The sequence below is a fragment of the Eurosta solidaginis genome, chromosome X (assembly GCF_040869045.1).
Source record: "Eurosta solidaginis isolate ZX-2024a chromosome X, ASM4086904v1, whole genome shotgun sequence".
NCBI lineage: Eukaryota > Metazoa > Arthropoda > Insecta > Diptera > Tephritidae > Eurosta > Eurosta solidaginis.
Genome location: NC_090324.1, coordinates 27268320 through 27292471, shown reverse-complemented (window position 1 = coordinate 27292471; position 24152 = coordinate 27268320). Strand labels below are relative to the sequence as shown.

Here is a 24152-nt window from a genome sequence, read left to right as displayed (position 1 = left end):
TTATTTTAGTAGAATATATAGGATCATACTCAACAGTAAACTTGGCTGCTTGCGGGTTAACATATAAATTGCATGTTCTTTTAAATTTGTACATAATTGTAGGGCTGGACTAATTTTTCCTTTGAGGAAAATCAAGTATTTATGTTTTACTAAAGATCCTTTAACTAAAAAGATAAACAACACCCTCTACTACTGCTATAGTGTTAACTACTTTGTACTCTTTACTTTAATTTTTAAAATAATTTTAATTGAGTTTTCGTGTTAACTTAAAATTTTGAATAACTTCAAAAAAAGAAAATTCTAATTAGTTGGAAAATATTTAAACTCAAAAAATAAACAAAAATAAAAATTTTATATTACAAACCAAAATAAAAGTTTTTTAAAATATCAACTTGAATGTTGATATATTGGCGATCCTACCAACGATCCTGCAATCGAATCAATTAAACCCCAATAAGTTCAAGAACGATATAATTTTCGTTTGACAAAAGTGGTGTAGTACTTCCGCGCAACCAATTTTTCTCATCTAGCTGAAAGTAGCTACCAACAGAAGCTCATACGAAGTTTCAACCGTCTTCAACCGTCATCTTGCCAATATTAAATGCAAAACTTAAAATATAAAAGACACGTGTGGTTCAAATTATCATGAATTGTTTAACGCAACTTAAAAATATATGAAGAAAAATGAAAACAATCCAGTGTAACTCATAAACTAGAACATTTTATGCAATACACAAAATTGCTTTGTAACCAAACAACCAGTTATTTATGTACATACAACATTTTTAAGTGCACGAACTGATTTGCGAAAGCAAAAAAAATGTTAAAGTAATGAAATTCTTTACAATTTGTGCATTCTACATGTATGAAAGCTATTTGCTCATCAGAGAAATCGATATACATAACTCAATAGACCTTCTAGTCACCAGACTGACCAGACTTCCAACTACAATCAAAACGAAAATATTTATCAACAATCAAAATTTCTCGAATAACGTAAATGCCATTGCCAATCATCAATCAACTACTTATTAATTTTAATATTTTTTTATTAAATTTAATTTTATGTAAGTACAATTTTTATTCTAATATTAAATTTAAAATTTTTCAATTATAATTTAAATTAAAATTTTAAACCTTTTAACTTTCAAATTTATTTTAAGATTATTTTTATATTTTAACAATTATTTAAATTTACTTATTTTTTATATAAAATTAAATATTTTATTTAAATTGTTAACTCCCTTTCCAAAAAAAATCTTAAATATTTCCTAATTTTCAAATTTTTCATTTTATTTTATTTTATTTTTTTTTTTCATATGGTTCTACGTTCACCAATACGAACTCGTAAATTTACAAATGCAGAAAATCAAAATATCAACCATACAAATAACATCATGACTCACAACACAACTCAAAATTCTAACATTAATACAACACAAAACAACATCTCTAATACAACACAAAATACTTCAACACAAGATAACTTTACAAATTTTCCTTCTACTAAATCTATTAAATTACCACAATTTTGGCAAGATTGTCCTGATGCCTGGTTTTTGCTTGTTGAAGGACAATTTGAAATTAACAATATCAATGATGATAATTTAAAATTTCAAAATGTTCTAATTACTCTTCAACGAGATACTATATCTAAAATTTTAGATGTTATTAACCCTCCTCCTCTTTTTAATAAATATGATACAATCAAAAAAATTATATGTGAAAGATTTTCTCTTAGCGAAGAAAAACGATTAGAACAATTATTTTCAAAAACTGAACTTGGTGATCGTTCACCATCTGAATTATTCAGATTTATGAAATCACTTATAGGTACTGACTCCATTGTAAGTCAAGAATTACTTTTCAAATTATGGATTCATAAATTACCACAAGAAATACAAATCCATTTAACTTCTAGTAACAATCAAAATAAAGATGAAGTAATTATTTTAGCTGACAAACTTTTTGATTTAATCAACAAACGTCATTCTTCCAAATCTCCTGTAGTCTCAAGTATAAATAATAATATTTTAGAACAATGCGTTAAAAATTTAACTGAATTAACCACGGCTATTTTTCAAAATTTAAATAAAATTTCTAATGATATTAATCAATTACAAATCCGTTCAAGATCTAAAGATAGAAATAGATTTAAATCTCGAAATTTTTCAAAATCAAGAAATTTTTCAAACAATCGTAATTTTACTTCACAAACAAATATTTGTTGGTATCACAAAAAATTTAAGAATAACGCTCTTAAATGTATACCCCCATGCAATTTTAATCAAAATCACAATTCAAATTCCGAACAAAATTTAAACTGAAACGATCCATTATGACGGTGACGGATAATGGAACTATTATTAAACCTACTCGTCGCCTATTCATATTTGATAAATTCAATAAACTTAATTTTCTTATCGATACCGGTGCAGTTGTATCAGTTATTCCTTTTTCTAAATTTAAAATTTATAAAAGAAATTCGGATCTTACTTTGACTGCAGCAAACTGTTCTTCAATTGAAACTTTCGGTACAAAACTACTTAAAATTGATTTAGGTTTAAGAAGAGATTTTGAATTTCCATTCATTATTGCGAATATTGATACACCAATTTTAGGAGCAAACTTTTTAGAAAAATTCGGAATTATTGTCAATATTAAAAATAAAGAAATAATGGATTCTACTACAAAAATTAAAGTTACTGGCTCTTCTGGATTTTCTGATATTTTCTCACTCAAAATTCCTATTGTCGAAAATAAGTTTTCAAAATTACTTAATGAATTTCCATCTATTACCTGTGAACCAGATTATACTAAAAAAGTTAAACACCATACGGTTCACAGGATAGAAACAAAAGGTATTTTACCATTTTCGAAACCCAGACGTCTTGATCCAATCAAACTTAAAATTGCTAAAGCTGAATTTGAATTTTTAATTAAAACGGGTATATGCAGACCCTCAAATTCTCCTATTGCATCTCCACTTCATCTCGTTCCTAAAAAAGAACCAAATGATTGGAGACCTTGCGGAGACTATCGAAGACTTAATTTTATTACTACACCAGATCTGTATCCTTTACCACATATTCACGATTTAACAATTGATTTAAAAAACAAACAATTTTTTTCCAAAATTGATCTTGTGCGTGCTTACCACCAAATTCCAATGGCAGAAGAAGACATTCATAAAACTGCAATAACTACCCCTTTTGGAATGTTTGAATTCGTAAGAATGCCTTTCGGTTTACGAAACAGTGCTCAAACTTTCCAACGCTTTATTAATGAAATATTTTCTGATTTCGATTTTGTATTTACATACATTGAAGACATTCTTATTGCCAGTGATAATGAAGATCAACATATAAATCATTTAAAATCAGTTTTCAAAAGACTTGAAGAATATAATTTAAATATCAAACCTTCAAAATGTACTCTCGGTGTAAATAAATTAAATTTCTTAAGTTACGAAATTTCAGGCGAAGGTATTAAACCATCTTTCGATAGAATTGAAATCATAACAAATTTTGAAAAACCAATTTCTATAAATAAATTACAAAAATTTTTAGGTATGATAAATTACTATCACAGATATATTAAAATGTTAGCAACAGAACTTAGTCCTCTGCATGAAATGTTAACACATGCAATTAAAAACAAACTTAAACAATTAAATTGGACAAATGAAACCACAACAGCTTTCGAAAATGTTAAAAAACTTTTTGCCAAAAATACTTTACTTACACATTTCGACAAAAATGGTATTTTATCATTAGCAGTAGATGCATCAAATGTTGCTATTGGAGCAGTTCTTCAACAAACTAGCAATAATATACTAGAACCCTTAGCTTATTTTTCAAGAAAATTAACTACAACAGAAACTAAATATTCAACATTTGATCGTGAACTTTTGGCTATTTATAATTCAATTAAACATTTTAAGCATTTTCTTGAAGGTAGAACTTTTACTATTTATACTGATCATAAACCTTTAATTCATGTTCTAAATTCTAAAGTAGATAGATCTCCTCGTCAACTACGTCACCTTGAATATATTGCTCAATTTACAAATGATATTCAATATATACGTGGAAAAGACAACATAGTTGCCGACACACTTTCCCGTATTCCAGAAATAAATGCAATTTCAACTCAAGATATAAATTTAGAAACTTTATATAAAGAACAACAAACTGATACATTTTTACAAAAAACCATTTCTGATCAAACTTCTAAAAATAATTTAAAGGAAATTCATATTCCAGTTATTAATTTAAATATATGGTGTGATGTTTCTCTACAACCTTTTCGACCTTATGTTCCACATTCTATGAGAAGAATTATATTTGACAAAATTCACTCATTATCTCATCCAAGTATAAGAACAACTAGAAAATTAATTCAAAATAAATATTATTGGCCTAACATGCGTAAAGAGATTAACGATTGGACTTCATCTTGCATCAATTGTCAAAAATCCAAAATTTCAAGACATACTAAATCTCCTATCCAAAAAATTCAAATACCATCAGGCCGTTTTGAACATATTCATATGGATATTGTTGGACCTCTTCCAGTTTCAAATGGAAATTGTTATATTTTAACAATTATTGACAGATTTTCACGTTGGCCTGAAGCTTATCCGCTTAAAGATATTTCAACAAATACTATAGTAAAAACTTTTATTCAAAATTATATACCACGATTTGGTATACCATTAAACATTACAGTAGATCAAGGTTCACAATTCACCTCAAAATTTTTTACAGAATTAACTAAACTTTTAGGTTCTCATAAAATTCATACATCTCCTTACCATCCCCAAGCAAATGGCATGATAGAGAGATTTCATCGAACTTTAAAAGCAGCAATTATAGCATCAAACGACTCGGTTCATTGGTCTGACATTTTACCATTCATTCTACTTGGTTTACGAACTTCTATTAAAGAAGATTTAAAATGTTCATCTGCTGAACTTGTTTATGGCCAAACACTTAGAATACCTGGTGAATTAATTATTTCAAATAGTAATAAAGAACATGATTTTTCTAATGACGCTCTTCATAAAATAAGAGAATATTTTTCACTTGTTCGTTCTAAAGTTTTTCATCATAACAAAGAAAATGTTTTCGTTCCTAAACAATTAGAAAATTGTGAGTATGTTTTTGTTAAAGTTCTTCGTAAATCTAATTTAGAATCACCTTATGAAGGACCTTTTAAAGTTATATCTAAGAAACATAAAACATTTACAATTCAATACAATAATACTATTAAAAATATTTCAATTGATTTACTTAAACCAGCAAACATACTTATTAACACTAATTTAAATACAAATACATTAAGCAACAAAAAACAAAAAAAGGTTACATTTAATATTAATTAATAATTTGTTTGTTTCAAATTTTCTTGGAGGGGGAGTAAATATAGTGTTAACTACTTTGTACTCTTTACTTTAATTTTTAAAATAATTTTAATTGAGTTTTCGTGTTAACTTAAAATTTTGAATAACTTCAAAAAAAGAAAATTCTAATTAGTTGGAAAATATTTAAACTCAAAAAATAAACAAAAATAAAAATTTTATATTACAAACCAAAATAAAAGTTTTTTAAAATATCAACTTGAATGTTGATATAACTGCTAACTTAACGTACTTCATATTTATACAAAACATACTTTGATTTTGCGTTTTTTAATAAACTTGGAACCTTTTAACCTAAATCATCCCAAATAGTACACAGCAACCAAGGTACCCAATATCCAATTCGCTTTCTGCACGTTTCTCTGCTAAAATTTTTTCTTCAAGTCGTTTATTCATAGCCCCAAGTGATTCGAATAAATTATTTTGTATTTCACTGTACCTCTTCATAGGCAAGATCAGATTTTCTTCGATTAATTCCGCTTCTTGTGCAAATTTTGTATTATCTTCTGCATGTCGTATAAGCTTTTCAGTACGTTCACCCGGTATACTGCGAATTTATTCAGCACCGAGTATGGATTCAAGTTGTTTGATGCGTTCCAATTGATCAAACTCCATGTAAATCTGGAGCTGTGGCATTGAGGTTTACCCCTTTAGAACGCACTTGCTGGGTTATCGCTAAAAAATTGTGATTGAAATATTTTTCCAGCTCAGGAGCACGTGAAATAGTTTTAGTGATTTGTTCTCGGTTGCCAGTAACTCCATTTAACATACTATTGACTGCTAGAAAGGAGCCAAAAATTATTTCTGATGGAGTACCTGCAGATTTATTGATCTCAGCAGTGTCAGTTGCAGTGGCTGTATTGCCATCTTCGCAAAGTGGGCCCAATACGCGATTGAGAGAATCTATTCTTTTTCAAGTATATTCAGAACTCCATTTTTCAAGTTCTGTGTTGGTGAAGTAAACGAAGAGTACCTATATATCCTATATAATTTATCCTAAGTTGCTTACTTTTTAGGAAGTCATACTTGCCTTTTCCTTAGACTGAAGTATTTTAAAAGATATTTTTATACAATTTATATTTCCGAAGTTATTTTTGTATGTTACATAGTATATAATTTTGTGTAGAAAATTAGTATATGAGAAAACTAAAACAAAGGCAGGTAATTCTATACGACAGCATGACACTGCTAATTGACATAAGTACTAACAATCCGAAACCGGAGAAGAAAAATTTTAAGTCGTTCAAAAGATATTAACGAAAAACCGAAAAATGATCCACGTGTCCCTCCGAAACCGGGGGTGGGATCCACAGTATTTTTGCGCAGAACACCTTTGCATTGGCGACCTTCGGCCGCGTTTATAAAAAATTACCCTGGGTGGGTCCAACACCGGTTTGGAGACCAAAACTATATCCGCGCAAAACACTTATATTCACAATTTTTTTTGTGGGTACCCCAACATTACAATAACCACATGAAAATCGCCAACTTCAACTGCAAATATCTCCGGACAGAGATAAAAGTTTTCTTTTCCGGTTTCGGATTATTAATACTGATGTCAATACGCGTCTTTTGACACCTCTCTCGATATTTTTGGACGCGTATTAGCAGTGTCATGCTGTCGAATAGAATTCCCCAAAGGCACTTTTTCGGTAAATAATGGTGTAATATCTCAACAATGACTCATTTAGGCCTGCGTATTTGCAATTTTTAATCCTTCCATGTAATTGAATTTCTCATGGCTCTTTAGTAGGTAGAATACACGTCCTGAATTCTAAAAAAAACTGGCGACCAGATCCTCCTTGACCTCCTTTGCTGAGCTTGTCCCCACATAAACGTATTTTCTTGGTTTCACAAACTTGAGTACATTGGTATTTGTTTATTTTAGCTCACAACTGCTAAAACCAGACCAAAAATATCGGAAGAGGTGTCAAAAGACGCATTTTGATTCCAGGACCACGAATCCGAGAGCGAAAATTCTAAATTTTATTTCTGTTAAAAGTTATTTCCATAAAACCGAAAAATGGCCCCGGAGCGCTCCGAAACCGGGGTGGGATCCATAGTATTTTTACGCAGAACACCTTTCTGCATTGCCGGCCTTCGTCCGCGCTTATAAAAAACTACCCTGAGTGGGTCCAACATCGGTTTGGAGACCAAAACTATATCCGCGCAAAACACTTTTACGCACAGTTTTTCTTGTGGGTACTACTAAATCATCAAAACAACAGCAACCACATGAAAATTTTCAATTTTGTTTGCGAACATCTCCGAAACGAAATAAAATTTTGAATTTCCGCCTTCGGATTCGTGATCCTGGGTGCGTCTTTTTACACCTGGACGAGATTTAGCAGTTGACAGCTAAAGTAAACGATTAACAAAACTTTGTTCGGTTTAAGGCTGATCATCGCCAAATCGAACAAATTCATCGCGTCCAAACTTTCACGCGCAATTTTATAAACCCACTATATATATTTAATATATTGCAATAAAACGATGTCAACAAGAATGTTCAATATTTTTATGCACGGAAAAGAAATAACAGCTGTTTTTTGTTATCCATAGAGCTGCAAAAATAACGATGGCACTATCGATTGTTTTATTTTAGGAAAACCATCGATTTTTTTCTGTCGAATACTGTCGAATGCACATACAAATTATATGAGAGCAACCGAAATTGAATTTCTGAGGAAAAAGCTAACGCGCTTCCAATTCTTATTTCGGTTAGCACATTAAGAGGTCATTTATGTTCGTGCGTTAAGCGAACGCAATGATTTTTTATTAGAGTGGCCTGTAAAAATGTTATAATTAAAATGAAAAATTGGAACATGTTGCAGATTTTTGACATAATTTCCTTTGAGCTTTCTATCAAAAAAAAAAAAAAAAAACAACTAGCTTTAATAGCTATTTTATTTAGTTTATGAATATTGTATCCTTGTAACAAAACGATTCATGAAGTTGAGATATTGCTAGCATGGCACTGTCAAAGCATTTCAGCGAAGTGACGCGTCAAGCGTTCTATGTTAACGCGTAGTTGCGTTACTTCGCCTGTTATATAATCAAAATATAAAACTTGTCTAACGCAGAACGATACATGACGCGTCAAGTGTTTTATGTAAATCCTGCCTCACATAGAACGCTTTCAGGGCCGTTTAAACTTGACGTATCCATATCCATATAAAAAAGCTGATCCAACCAACTTTAGAGAAATCAATGTAATTGGTCAATAGTGCCATACCATAACGCCGTAGCCATAATCATTGTGAATGAAACTAAGTGTGATATCTTATCTGTCAACTGACTCACAGGATGTTCAATATGGCTACTTTTTTCTTTGACAGGGTGTTCAATATGGCGGCGCATAGGGCCGGCTATCTTCAGCGGGTGATAGAAAGAGATACAGAATGAGACAGCGATAGTCAATTACAAATCAGGTGATCCAATCACTTTGGAATTTTGACGTCTATGCAGAAGATATTACACTTAGTTTCATTCACAATAGTCATAACCATACCATGGCCAACCAATTGGTTTTTGGGTTTTCGCTATATCGATTAACCTAAAAATATTTGAGTTGGTGAATTTAATAAATTTTTGTAGATTTTATTCATTGTTTTGGATACGTTATGACTAAGAGACTTATTTTTTCTGGAATATGTTAGTAATTTTTTTCGTTTTCTTCATTTTTATGAACATTTCACGATTTTTAGGCTGAGGCACCGATAACTGATGCCAAATGATATGGGTAAGTAAAAATATGGTTACGACTATGTTAACTTTGACAGGCCCTTCTCCCAGTGCTTAGATTTGACATACGATCTCAACTAAACAAGTTTAAAAATTGTTTACAATAAGTACAGAAAATTGCATGCAATATTGTTAGTATGCAGTAAATTTTTTTTTATAAGATAACAATGACAAGCCTTAACGTTTTCTTCGGTTTGAAGCGCCCAGATGACTCTACCAGCAAAATATATTTCTGGCGTGCATGTTCAAAATGTACCTTTTTTAACTTATTTGGCAAAGCATCCCAGTAATAAGTTTTTCTTATGATCGGAATAGTGGATTAGCTATCACAATTCTATCGATAAATTTACGTGCAATGTAATCGGTATTTGGCAGTCATTAGTTTTGGCAAATTGAGTGATAAGTGCAAAGTCATATGACAAAAAATTTGTGTTGAATTAATAAAAGAATAAAAAAAAATACAATAAAAGAACTATCGCAGCATGAGTAAGGTAAGTAAACGCCATATGCGTCGATTAGTTAGCAGAGAAAGGAAAAAGGGTCGTGCAAAATTAAGTTTGGATAGAAAAGAAACTGACCCGGCCGCGCAAATTTCTAGATCGACAGATATTGAAGAAGTGCTTCCTGATGAGCCAAGTTACTCGCAGAAAGTACCTCTTTCTGAAAAACTAAAAAAATGGGGAATTCGTAACAAAATAACATATAAAAGTCTTTCCGAACTTTTAACGATTCTTTTAGAAGAAGGTATGAATGTACCCAAAAGTGCGGAAACTCTTTTAAAAAATATAACATAGGCATTAAAACGCAACTAAATAGAATTGGAGAAACGTTAAATAATTATAACAACATAATTGTTGATGTTAATATTGATGGGTTACCATTATATCGTAGTTCTAGGGTACAAGTTTGGCCAATTTTATTGCGACTAGTTAATACACCAAATACGGCAGTTTTTACTATTGGAATTTATCTAGGTAAATCGAAACCAAGTTCAGTTACCCAATTTTTGGCTGAATTCACTGAAGAAGTAGCATAACTTCGGGAAAATGGTTTCGATTTCAATGGCCGCTGCATAAAATTTACAATAAGGGCTTTTGTTTGTGATGCGCCTGCAAAAGCTTTTCTTTGCGGAATACTTGGGCATACTGGGGGACATGGTTGTCCAAAATGTACTCAAGTGGGAAACAAAATTAATGGCGTCCTAACTTATAGCACAGAGGCTGGAACGCTTGTTTCTAACGAAGATTTTTTAGAACGAAAGTACCCTGACAAACATGCGCCAGCTTTTAGAAATAATTTATCTCCCTTCGAAAATATTGGCATTGACATGGTAAAACAAGTACCCATAGACGTTATGCACTTAATTGATTTAGGTGTAATGCGAAAATTTATCATGCGTATTATAAGCAATGAGTCAAACTATAAATTTAGAAAAGAAGCAAAAATTAACATATCTTCAAAACTACTAGCTTTACGTCCCTATATAACAAAGGAATTTGTTCGAAAACCAATATCTTTGGTTGATATAGCGAACTGGAAAGCTACAGAATTTCGTATGTTTCTTCTCTACTATGGAATCTATGTTTTTAAAGACGAAATTCCTGGAGATGTATACTATGAATTCCTTCTTTTACATTGTGCTTGCCGTTTATTGTTTTGTCCTAAAAAATTTAGCTCAAATATTGATTTAGCGAGTGATATTCTAAAGTTATTTGTTAAAAATTATGCTGCTGTGTTTGGAGAAAATAGCATTAACTACAATGTGCATGGTTTACTGCATATTGCGGAAGATGTTAAAGAACTTGGTATTCCTTCAAATTATTCCGCCTATTCTTTTGAAAATTATTTACAAGTTTTGAAATCTTACGTAAGACAACCAAGACAGATATTACGACAAATATCAAATATGGTAATGCAGGAAGCAATCGTCACTGATTCTAAATTTTCAGGATTTAAGACTAAAGATAATTGCATAAACAGTTTTTATTTTGACGGATATATGCTATCCACACAACGTCCAAATAATTATTGTTCGCTGAAATCACAAGATTATGTAGAAATAGTAGAATTCAAAGATCAAAATAGTAATGTTATAAAAGGAAAGAAATTACTGAATTTAAACAGCTTTTTCACAGAACCTATCGATTCTCTTACATTAGGAATATGCACTGCCGACCACGCTCCTTCGCCTATTGTAGAAGAATTTTATCTGGATGATGTCGAATACAAATTGATGTGTATCCCTCTAACAGATAAACTTCTTCTAATTCCAATTTTACATACTTGCATGTAGTTATTTACTTCCTTACTTTTATTTATTTTATTTATATTTATAACTAACATTTTTTTTCTTTTTGAGCACATTTTCAAAAAATTTGAGGCGCAAAACAAAAACTCCTCGACGGCGGCAATCCCAGCAAAGAAAGTTAAATGTAAGTAAACACTCCTTCTTTAACATGATTTATTATCAGAGCTGCGTAGTAATGAATATACTTGGTAATTAAAAAATTTAATTCTCAATTACAATTACTTGTTACTGGTACTTGGTAGCGAATACACCGTTTTTAAATTTTTGATCAATTATCTCATATACTATCGATTACTTTCAATTCTTTTCAATTATTTGCTCATATCTATTTGAGAATTAAACACCTGTCCTTGATTCTACCAGCTCTGTTTATTACCTAACATCGTTTAACACATTTTGAAAAATTATAGTTTCAAATGAAAATAGTTACCCGAGAACCAGCAGCGTTACGTGTGCCAGCGAATCTACAATAGGTAATCAAGCCTTTTATACGAAAGTAGCACTTTAAAACATACCTCCTGTTGCCAGTGTCAATCACAATTAATAGTCGACCGCTCAGCAATTCGCGACTATTCCTACAATAACTACAATGATTATTACATATCAATCGACACTCGCAATGGATGAGTCTTTTTAGCGCAAATTTATAGCTGTAGACTTATGGTTAGACAACACTGATATACTAAATTTTTCCTATATTTTTAGAATCTCGTCGGATCAGCTTATCATCGTCGGTCATCGAACATACTACAGGTAAAGTTTTATCACACAATAACGAAAACTACGCAATGAAAAAATATCTCGGCTAAGTAAAGTTTGCCTTATATGTCGGTAAATTTAAATAATAATGTTTTTTTGCAAGCGACCTTGAAAAGGAAACGCTCCAAGTAGCTATACACTTTCATGATGGCGGAACTATGCAAGTGGTGAAAGGATTTCGGCTAATTGGCTCTCCTTTTAGCTGCTTTGACAATCCGTTTACCCAACGGAACTGGCTTACTTCGCGTTGTGCTTTCTAAGAAATTCGGTAATTTACTGAGCGCTTTATTTCCACCAGCTTACAAAAAAACGCCGATCGAAATTAATTGGGTTGATACAGGATTATTAATTCGCACTATTAATGATCGTTTTTCAATTTATTATAGAAGCCGCCCAAAGCGTTTTCGAAGTTGTGTGCTGCAGCCACTGTAAGGCAAGGTGCACACGAGGCTACGCGTCATAGACGCGTACAAGATATTTCATAAAGCTACAATTTCTCTACGCCTCAAGATCTGCACACGAAGCTACTTTCGAGCGTCGCTACAAAAAGAAAACAATTATTGGAAAAAAAACAAAAAATTAAATTTCTGCAGCTATATCCGTCCCCGAAACCAAAGGAAAATAGGTACTAAACGTTGTTTGCATCCCCGTGCCTTTGTAAATTATGAAAGGCAATTGTAAACCACCGCGGACTAGAGAAAAGTGTGATTTCTAGTTCCCAACACTTTTTAGCCTTTTAAACGCTTCAACAATGTCTAACCAAGCTGTTGTGGTGTTTAGTACTCTTTTTCGCTTTGGTAATATATCTTTCACGCACTTTTATTAATTAAAGTAACATTTTTTTAACTAATTACACAAATTTGCATACAAAAAATGTTAACAAACATCTTGTTCTTCCTTTTTTCAAGCGTACGTACGCTCAGCGACCAACATTGCTGTACGCTTAGCTACACGAAAATTTCATGCTTTGTCGCTTTCATGTAGCTGACGCCTCGTATGCAGTTCTCCATTCATATACATGTGTTCGGCATCAAAGCGTACAAATTTCGCCTGCAGCGTCTATGACGCGTAGCCTCGTGTGCACCTTGCTTAAAATATTTGAGAGGCAACTACAATCAATTGAGAAGAATTTAGAAAAACTTGATCACCTGCAAATGATAGTTGATACCCAAAATACCGCTATCATGGATGCCATAGCTGGGCTGAAAGTTGCTACCGAGCAGTTAGTTCGTCAGGAAGTACAAATTACACCCGTCGTCAAGTATGTTCCACTTTGTGACGTATATGAGATGCAGCAATTGGACGAAAAAATTACATCTTCTAACAGAGATGTATATGTAAGTTAAATGTCTACTTTTAAATACTTTTTAAATACCATTCGTGCCTTTTACAGGAATCTACGATTGCATCAATATTATGCAACAATATCAAAAATTTACCTCTAATTATAAAAACAGACGTGATAATTACTTTGAATTTGGACGGGACTCACGGCAAAATTGGGCTGAAATCGTTCCCAAACTTGTATAGCGCATTGGCAGGTATTTACATATAACCCCTTATATAAATACATTGTTTTTTTGAATTTAAACTTTTAAAATTTTAGGAGCTGTGTCTACACTTCTTTTTAAGGGATTAACCCCCGAGGATATGCTCCGAAAAAGATTGCAATTTGCCAAGTCAAAACATTTTAAGAAGCTTCACCGACAAAAAAAACAGGGGTCACAATTATAACAATGCATTAGTACAACAATATGTCAGTTGATCGAAATTAATGCATACATTCTTTTGACTTGACACTCTTCTGCACGGCAAATTGGGTTGAATTCGATTTGCCATCACCTTATTCTGACAAATTCGTCATACATATTTTAGAGGGTTGTCTATCATACATAACTACATTTGAATTCTACTATGATCGGAGTAAATTTTACTATACGTGTACAAATAATAACTTTAGAAGCCGCTGCCAGAATTTTTTAGACAAAAAGATTTACGGTTCGAGACCAAAACTCTTAAGTTAGTTTTATGATATATAATAATTTTATAAAAAGTATAATAATATTAGGAGCTTTCGTTTGTCCAAAAGTTGTGCAAAACAACGCTCATTTAAGGAACAAAAAATCTTGTTATGAATTATTATTTTTCGTTTTTTTTTTTCTATGATTTTATTATGTACCGAATGTACATATATACTTTATTACTGTGTGAATTACTTAAATTTGTGTTCAATACAAAAACTTTGGCCACACTTAAATATTTAAAAAAAAAATTATATACAAGTAATTAATACAAATTTTACACAGGAGATTAATCTTTATCCAAAGCCTTTATTGAACTCAATCTTCCGTACAAAATGCAAATTCTGAATCATTTCATTAGTGCTTTATTGAATGCCGAATGTAGTCAAAAATTTGGTACGTTTTGCTTAATTGGTCGGATTTTATTGTCAATGTAACAAATGACAATCAAATTTCATTATACCAAATTGTGATTCGATTAAGTTTCTGCGTGAAGTCGATATAATAAACATATATCATTTTATATAACTTTGTGGCTATAACTTTTAAGTTAATTTTAAATTTAAAAGTTTCTATACTGGTCCATATAAATGCATATCTTTTAAAGATAGTAAACAAAAAAAAAAAAACTAAATTTTAAAGAGAAACCCTAAGAAAAAGTTTCGTAGTCATATATATAGTATTCCTGTGTTGCTAATACAAAATGGTCACAATGAGTTTAGAATTCTAAATCAAAACAGTACAGCCTACAAAATTTTTGTGACTGTAGCAGTATAAGTGTGACAAGAAAAAATTTTAATTAAGGTACATTCGATTATTGAATACAAAAACTAAAATATTTAAACAGCATTGTATCCGCACTCTGATTTTATGAGTGTACCTAGTCTGAAGTAGCAATATATGAGTAGGTATTATATACATTTATGGTAGTCGATTAAGTTTGGGCTGATAAAACTTTGCCGCGTTACTTGACATTTACTACATTGGCAGAAAAATGTTAATCGAAATTAATTATATATGATCAATTCACTAGGTCTCCTATTGTCCTATGTACTATCTTTTTAAATACGACTCTCGTGAACACCACATCCTGTTATAGATCGTATTTAAGTATATCCGTAAGGAGGGTCATCTGTAAAAAGCCTGTAAAAATCTAAATGTATGCTACCGCTTATCCTTCTATTAATGAAAATTTTTTGACATTTAAAAAAATAAAAAACAAAACAATTTATTTGGCAATAACTTAGTACATCTGATATACATAGGCTGCTGAATTGTAGTTTTTTATCCAAATTTTGTATAATAAACAACAACAAAGCACATATGAGAGGTTTAAAATCATAGCACATATGAGGAATTTAAGACCTTGTGAATTATCTAATAATTTATTGCAATATTTACAAAAATATTTTTTGTTCTTTCCCATAAAGTTATAAGCACAAAAAAAAACGCGCTAAAATGTTCACTAAATGAAACCAAAAAGTTTTGTCAAGCCACACAAAAAGAGTCCTGGCCAAGTTTCAGAGTTGATAAGAGTTTATTTTTAATTAAACAAATGAATGAATGAAATAAACTTGATAAAAATGAGATCTAATAATATATTAATATAATTTCAAAATAAATAAAGCCATCTATTATTAAGTCTGATCAACTGATGTCTGAAAAAAGTTTAAAACTTAAGTTATTTCTAATTAACAAAATGCTTGTGTTTTACTGAACTGTTTTAATGAGTAGCATTAACGTAGTACCTGCATAAAAATTATAAAAGACTGAATTTTTAAACTTGCTTATTTCAATATAAACCGGAAATGAAAATAAAACTAATTTTAATTATTGTTTTATTTTTAAACGGATTACATCGGTGAGTATGTATCATTTTACTACCATTGGGGTAAAAATGCGACTTGTCCGTATTTGAGTCCTTATTGGGCCGAAAAGGGACTACTCTCTTATGTTCCCATATGGGTACAAAGGGGATTGGTCCCATCGATCCCTTTCGGGTATAAATGGGTACAATTAGTATCTTCATAGGACATGCTCAAACAAAAGGGAACAGTTGAACTCATACAAAGAGATCAAAACTGGCATTGGTCGCATACTCCCTTGCGACTCTCCCGGACTCATCCTAGACTAATCGCATTTTTTGCAGGGAAACGACATAATTTTGAGTTGGTGTGTATGTTCACTTATTCGCTTAAAATTCGTGTGAATGTTTGAATGCGACGGCAATAACGATGATGCGACTTTTGAACGTTGTTTTTTTGTCTCTACGTAATGTACACACAAACGCAAATGTATGTTTTCATTTTCGAAAATTCTTTATTCCGCTACAGCTGAGAGACAAAGAGTGTGTGTAGTAGTAGATGTCGTTCGGTTTGTTTTGGTGCCGTCGTCTTCGCATCGGATGTTCTTTACCGTTCTCATTTCACATCTTTCATTTATGCATTGCTATAGTATTGAGAGAAAGACTGTCTGTGTATTAGAATCTCGCTTGAAAGTGCTGCTATTCGTTTCGTTGCTTGACACGGCTTCATCATATTCATAACAAGTGTTTATCCGATTAACACGTGCATTTCAAAACAACAAAATTTCTTTTGATTTTAAGAATTTTGTGTTCTCACATAAACAAAAAAGATGTCTTTTGAATATTATTGCCATTCAACACGAGCGTTTCGAGGTGAATAAATTAAATTTTTTTGCAGATGATTTTAATTCAATATATTTGAAAATTGCGACAAGAATTAAGTGAACATAAAATAACAGAATATAACTTGGGCGAAAATAAATAACCAAAGAGAAAGTTTCAAATGCTTTGTTTGACATTGTATGGAGAAACGGAATACGTACGAATACGTACCGACCTGTTTGTATAAATCATATTGTGTGCATTTCGTTAACAACAAAATGATTCAAATCATTTTCGATTTTAATAAATTGTCATTTATTCTAAATTCAGATTGGAAATTAGAGTAATTTGGTGTGTCACAACATTTGCAGTGTACAGACGACTATTCGTACAAAAGCTTTGCCGTGATATCGTTGTTCTAGTGTCGACATTCATTGTAAATGACAAATCAAATGGTCAATCAGTATTTGAAGGAAAAAAATCACAATTTTAAACATTTTCGATTTTTTTAAACATTGAGATCTTTTGCCTTTGCAGAAAATGACGAGGCTACGAAGTAATATTGGCTACATTACTGTTTGGAGGAAGTAACGAATCAAAAAAATGTTTGAATAACATACAAAGATACAATAGCTGCTTTCAAATGACATCATTTGGTGCAACAAATATTGTGAACTACAACAATTTGGTGCAGTGTTATAAAGCTATAGGCAATAAAGCCATATGGCCTTATATCTCAATGAAACCAGAAATTAAACCATATGGCTCTATTGCATATACCCAAGTGCATTATCACCATAATCGTTGAGTGACCAAAGTGGAAATAACGCCATAACAGTGTAATTGTTACGGTTACAAACTGCCAAAAGAAGAAAATGATAGAAGTCCCAATATTTCACAATTAAACTAATAACTCCCAAAAAACATGAAATAAATCCCACATGAAATAAGTCCCCAAAAAAATGAAATAACTCCTTTACATATTACATATACACATATAAAAAAGAAGCGCGACGTGGCGTATTTAAAAATGAAGAAGTTTTTCAAAAATTTGCCATGTCCAGATGTGACAGTGAACAAAAATTGTATACTGATACAATAATTACTGAGAATTTCGCATACACTCTTTTCGTTTCGCCAACGATCTCAAAAGCTGTACAATCAATGAGCAGCACGTCAGAGCCACGTAATTACGTAATAGATGGAACTTTTAATGTGGTTCCAATATCGAAGGATTTTAAGCAATTGTTCATTTTTATTTCATTCACGGCGAACATGTTAGTCATATTAATGTTGTTAAATATATTTATCAATATAACTAGAAACAAATTCATTGAAATCCATTACTTTTTTTTCCTGTTAGGCGTTTCCATTTATGTATGTGGTGATGTCCAAGAAAACAGAAGAAGTATATACGGCCACCGTGGTGTGATGGTAGCGTGCTCCGCCTACCACACCGTATGCCCTGGGTTCGCACCCCGGGCAAAGCAACATCAAAATTTTAGAAATGAGGTTTTTCAATAGAAGAAAGTTTTTCTAAGCGGGGTCGCCCCTCGGCAGTGTTTGGCAAGCGCTCCGGGTGTATTTCTGCCATGAAAAGCTCTCAGTGAAAACTCATCTGCCTTGCAGATGCCGTTCGGAGTCGGCATAAAACATGTAGGTCCCGTCCGGCCAATTTGTAGGGAAAATCAAGAGGAGCACGTTGCAACTTGGAAGAGAAGCTCGGCGTTAGATCTCTTCGGAGGCTATCGCGCCTTACATTTATTTTTTTTTTTAAATTTATATACGCACATGTTGCAGTATTTAAAGTCTAATATATTAGATTTGCAACCAGACAGAGTTATAACTGATTATGAAAGTGGGTTTCGAAATGCCATTAACAAGTTATACCCAACAGTGAAACTGGTTGGTTGTTGGTTTCATTGCACACAAGCATTGCGGCGAAAGGCTTTGAAAATTGCTGGATTCATAAGTGAATTAAATAAGAATAATCAGGCTAAAGTTTTCTTTAATAAATTCTTATATTTGCCATTGTTAAAGCCAAACGATATAACAGCAGCAGACCAAATTTTGAAAGCAGATGCAATGAATGAAAAACATATTAGAGGAAACATGTCACAAAGCTATTTTCAACCTTTTATCAAATATTTTGATTCTTTCTGGATGAAAAAGGTATATGAACAATTGTACAGTTTATTTTATTTTAAAAATATTTCTTTGCTTTAAGGAGCAAATAACGAACTTCTCTGTGTACAAAGAAACGATCCGAACAAGCAACGCCGCAGAAGGCTTTAATAGCCAGCTTAATATTAAGCTTCCAAAACATGCAAATTTTTACAGATTTCTTGATTGTTTGTGCGATTTAGATGCGGCTAAATCAAGTGATTTTTTAAAATCCATTTCCGGATGCACATCTTTATACGCGAAGAAAAACATTTATCTTGAAAAGCGAAACAAATTTATACAGAAGCGCTATCAACTTTTGAGGGAGAAGAAAATCACACTGAATACTTTATTCAGAATTCTTTACAATTGACAGCAATGACGACGAATCAGATGCAAATAGCAGTGAAGAAAACAGCACTGACACACAAGTACAAGAGCTGCATTACCTTTCGTGTATTATTTGTTGTGAAAGGGAAAGGCAAATACTGTTTGATCCATGCAAACATTTCAAACTTTGTCAACCATGTTACCAACAACTAAAAGAAAGTGCTGAGAGAAAAGGAACACAAACATTGTGCCCAATTTGTCGTGCCATTATCAAGAATGCTACATTTATATATTGTTAATTATTAAAACTGAACTAAACTTTATAAATTGCAGACAAAAGAAATCAAATAAATATGAATTATTTCAAAAAAAATTTTAATGTGAAATAACACCATAATCACTCCTTACATGGAAATAAAATCATATGGCCTTATTTCACACTCCATTCAGAGATAAGGCCATATGGCTTTATTGCCTATGGGTTTATAACACTGCACCCAACAATTTCATGCCAAGATTTTTTGGCCTCCTCATTTCAGATTCAAGGCCAAGTTTACCAAAAAATCGGCGCACTGCTCTCATTTCCCGACGCTCAGCATCAACTCTAACAAACTTATTTCATGGGAAACAATCAATCAAATCAATAAATGCTCATCATGCAGTGAATAGACAAACAAATAAAGCAATTATCGGCCAAATTCAAGAATTATAACACGAGCATTATGCATTGGTTCGTATGTTTACAACAGCGATTGATAAAATGTCTTCAGATAATCATAAAATTGTCATTCGAGCTAGCAAAACTCCGGCCAGTGAACATTCCGGCAGATTTAATGCACCAGCAAATGATGAAGTTGCAATTGTTATTGTTGGGCAAGAGTATGAATTTCGAGACATTATATTGCATCGGAGAAATAATCAATTGCAACGTGTCAGCGAAACTCACCATTTTTATGAAGCATTGGAATATCTAATCCTATTCTGCCGTGGTGAAGAGGGATATGCGGTCGACATAAAAAAGAAAGATCCAGCAAATTCCAATAGCGAACTGAATGAATAAGCAAAGCCATCATTTATTATTCGTATCGAATTATGGTCAGACAAAATGAGGTGAGCCATATTTTACATTGCCGAAAGCTTTTTCATTAATACTTTAAGGTGGCAGCCACACTTTAGCAAACAACAATAATAAATATTAAATAATTTATACCTCATTTATTGGCAATTTATTACCGCAAAAAAATGTATAGCTGCGTCCGGTTCCGAGAAAGTGAGTGTTTGCTAGCCCAAGGCTCAAGCCAGCAGACACTTCGCGAAAACACGACGTGCAGCTTCCGAACGACTTGAATAGTTTATATTACATTTATTAGCAATTTATTACCACAAAAAAAATTATAGCTGCGTCCGGTTCCGAGAAAAGTGAGTGTCTGCTAGCTTAAGACTGAAGCCAGCAGACACTTCGTGAAAACAAGACTTACAGCTTCCGAACGACTTGAATTGTTTATATTACGTTTATTGGCAATTTATTACTGCAAAAAAAAAAATGTATATCTACGTCCGGTTTCGAGAAAAGTGAGTGTCTGCTAGCTTAAGACTCAAGGCAGCAGACACTTCGTGAAAACACGACGTACAGCTTCCGAGCGACTTGAATAGTTTATATTACATCTATTGGCAATTTATTACCACAAAAAAATGTATAGCGTCCGGCTCCGAGAAAAGTGAGTATCTGCTAGACTCAAGCCAGCAGACACTTCGTGAAAACAGAACGTACAGCTTCCCAACGACTTGAATAGTTTATACTACATTTATTGGCAATTTATTACCACAAAAAAAATGTATAGCTGTGTCCGGGTCCGAGAAAAGGGAATGTCCGCTAGCTTAAGACCCAAGCCAACAGACACTTCGTGAAACACGACGTACAGCTTCCAAACGACTTGAATAGTTTATATTACAATTATTGGCAATTTATTACCACAAAAAAAATTTATAGCTGCGTCCGGTTCCGAGAAAAGTGAGTGCCTGCTAGCTTAAGACCCAAGCCAGCAGACACTTCGTGAAAACACGACGTACAGCTTCCGAACGACTTGAATAGTTTATATTACATTTATTCGCAATTTATTACAACAAAAAAATGTATAGCTGCGTCCGCTTCCGAGAAAACTGATTGTTTGCTGGCTTAAAGCCCAAGCCAGCAGACACTTACTGAAAACACGGCGTACAGCTTCCGAATGACTTGAATAGTTTATGTTACATTTATTGGCAATTTATTACCACAAAAAAAATTTATAAAAGCGTCCGGTTCCGAGAAAAGTAAGTGTCTGCTAGCTTAAAACTCAAGCCTGTCGACACTTCGTGAAAACACGGCGTACAGCTTCAGAACGACTTTAATAATTTACATAACCTTATTTATCTCAAAATCCTGACGTGGTGGCCAAATTCTGATAGCGTATACGACTTATACACAGCAATTTACTTCGGAATGATATATGTATGTACATATATGTAAATTCGTTGTTACAAAACTATGTTGACCTGTGTTATACATTTCCTCAGAATTTCGTAAATTTTAAAAACTCAACTTTGCGGAAATAAAAGATTTTCGTAAAAAGTTGAGTAAAATTCAAGTTAAGACAAACAATAATTTTTCCCATGTTAACGAAATTGGAAAATACCTGCGTCCGCTTCCGAGAAAAGTGAGTATCCGCTGGCTTAAAAGCCGCGGCACAATCAAATTTTTCATATAGACGCGTTTTACATAAGCTTATGTATTCCAGTAACATCGCGACAATCAAGCAAGATGTTGCGTTTATTAATATGAGGGATAGACTTGGCAATTGAAGTTTATTTCGCCTTGCCCATTCACATTCAAAACTTTGCGAATCACTGTTATAAACACTCTCACTATACAAGAAATTTACTTTCTAACATATTTTGTACGCATAATGAATAAGATCGAGTTAAACGCATCTATATGAAAAATTGCTTATGTGACGAGGCTTTAAGCCGCAAGCCAGCAGACACTTCGCGAAAACACATATCGACTGTTTACTAACTCAACCACGTAATGGCAAAAACTTAAGTTTACAGGAGAACCAATAAACTGATTTTTATTACAGATATCAGTTTTTTCGGAATTCTAAGGATAACCAAATTTTAAATAGAGGATGTTCTGTTACATAAGAAAAAATATACACAAATATTTTGCTGATTTAGTATTTTAAATAATTTATACGTACTTACGAGGTTGCTGTTCTTACGAAAAGAAAATATATGTTGTATATGCGTGGTTGTTGTTTTTTTATTTTATGTATGTAATGTACGTAGTTTGTTTAAATATTCTCAAATTGGTTTAATCTTAAAGCGAAAATAAGATTTTTTCATGTGAAATGACAATTTAAAATAAACAAGCAGTATTCATTACTGAAAAATACATAGTACATTAGTACATTTGATTATAAGTTAAATTTTTTATGGAATTTAATTTTATATATCTTCGTTGCTCAAATTATCATAAAAAGCATGATAGACAGTGGGAATGAACGCTTTAAAACTCTGCAAATCTCGGAATTTTTTTAAAGGTAATTTTAAAGGCTGTATATAAAGGCCTTTGACTTCGGGTAATGCCTTTTCAGTTTTTAATCGGTGTGGTAATTGTACCCATTCATCGTCGTAATCCACTTTGTAAAAAATTCCAACTGAGGAATGATTTAGACATTTTACATCAGTGACACAAGCGTCGCCTGATTTTGTTCCGGGTCCTATGGATTTTAAAAATTTAATTCCGAATATTTTTTAAAAAATGTGTGCCCACCATAATGCACTTTATATGGTACATTGGTTGTTCTTGCCTCGCGTTGAGCTCTACAAAATAAGCAGGAACAAACAGTTCTTTATTTTATTTCCTTTTTCAATATTCGCATGGGCGGAATCGCATTCCATTTGGGTATGAACAACGGACAAATACTTTTGGTAAACTGTAGTATTATACTTTTTGGAAAAATACGTTAACGCATTTGATAAAGTCACATTTATATTTTGTGCACTACATCCATCACTGAACAAACATATAGTAATATCCTTTGCAATTACTTCAGTTTCTAAAAAATGTAATAAACATGAGGCAAAAATATTAGCGTCCATTCCACCTTCACCTTCATGCCATACATAACAAACTACCACCGGTTTTCCTTTGAACTACTTTCGACGTTCGAATTGGCATCTATAAAACTTCCGATTCTTTCGTCTAATTTCTTGCGAGTAAAGCTGTTATTAGTTTCGAAACTTTCAGCGAAATGAAATTGCCCGAGTTTTTCAAATTAAAAATTGTGAATTGATGACATGATAACTTTTGGTTGAAGGCCCCCAGCAGCAATAAATGGGACCATTTGAACAGCTTGAACATCCAGTGTGAAGCAATTAATCTCTCCATTCCTTGCTCTCTCTTTATCTTGCTCCTTCTCTTTTCGAGCACGATCTTTAAGTCTTATGTGCGTATTGAAAGTGTTCGTATCAATATTCTTATTTTTATAAGCGTAACAAATATTGGACTGATCTTTTTTTGGTTTGTATAATCCGATTTTCAGCTCATGCGTTACGTTTAAAAAAGTTTTATAGCCAGCCCTTTCAGATTCGGAAATATTATCATACTTAAAAAATTTGTAAACTGTTTGTAAACCTGTTTAATGGATGTGAAAGTCAATTCCATATATATTTTTTGCGAATTTTGTCGGCAATAGTGAGATGGCATTTTTGGAATATTGTCCAAAAAGGATTTAATGT

At 32.3% G+C, this 24152-nt stretch overlaps 2 protein-coding genes, 1 long non-coding RNA gene and 1 pseudogene across 5 annotated transcripts in view; 2 read left to right on the top strand and 2 right to left on the bottom strand.

The window, feature by feature from the left end:
* The window catches only part of LOC137234818 (uncharacterized), a 1233955-nt gene that overhangs the window by 933148 nt on the left and 276655 nt on the right, over positions 1 to 24152 (top strand). The gene's annotated exons all lie outside the window — the stretch shown is intronic.
* On the bottom strand, positions 5717 to 6329 carry LOC137234382 (uncharacterized; annotated as a pseudogene).
* Positions 6485 to 7975, bottom strand: LOC137234145 (uncharacterized). The gene is made up of 2 exons (XR_010947704.1): positions 7756 to 7975; positions 6485 to 7280 (listed from the first exon to the last, which is right to left on the bottom strand). It is a non-coding gene; the product is annotated as an uncharacterized lncRNA (long non-coding RNA).
* LOC137235473 (uncharacterized) lies at positions 9475 to 14633 on the top strand. 3 transcript variants are annotated; one of them, XM_067758477.1, is made up of 7 exons: positions 9475 to 9657; positions 11526 to 11598; positions 11885 to 11947; positions 12180 to 12227; positions 13142 to 13570; positions 13627 to 13774; positions 13840 to 14633. In XM_067758477.1, exons 1-5 carry the CDS (start codon positions 9649 to 9651, stop codon positions 13219 to 13221), a joined length of 273 nt encoding a protein of 90 aa, XP_067614578.1. In that variant the 5' UTR covers positions 9475 to 9648; the 3' UTR covers positions 13222 to 13570; positions 13627 to 13774; positions 13840 to 14633. The 3 variants fall into 3 exon arrangements, with proteins under 3 accessions (XP_067614578.1, XP_067614577.1, XP_067614576.1); XM_067758476.1 differs by lacking the exon at positions 9475 to 9657 and having other exon boundaries at positions 10483 to 11598; XM_067758475.1 differs by lacking the exons at positions 9475 to 9657; positions 13142 to 13570; positions 13627 to 13774; positions 13840 to 14633 and having other exon boundaries at positions 10483 to 11598; positions 12180 to 12372.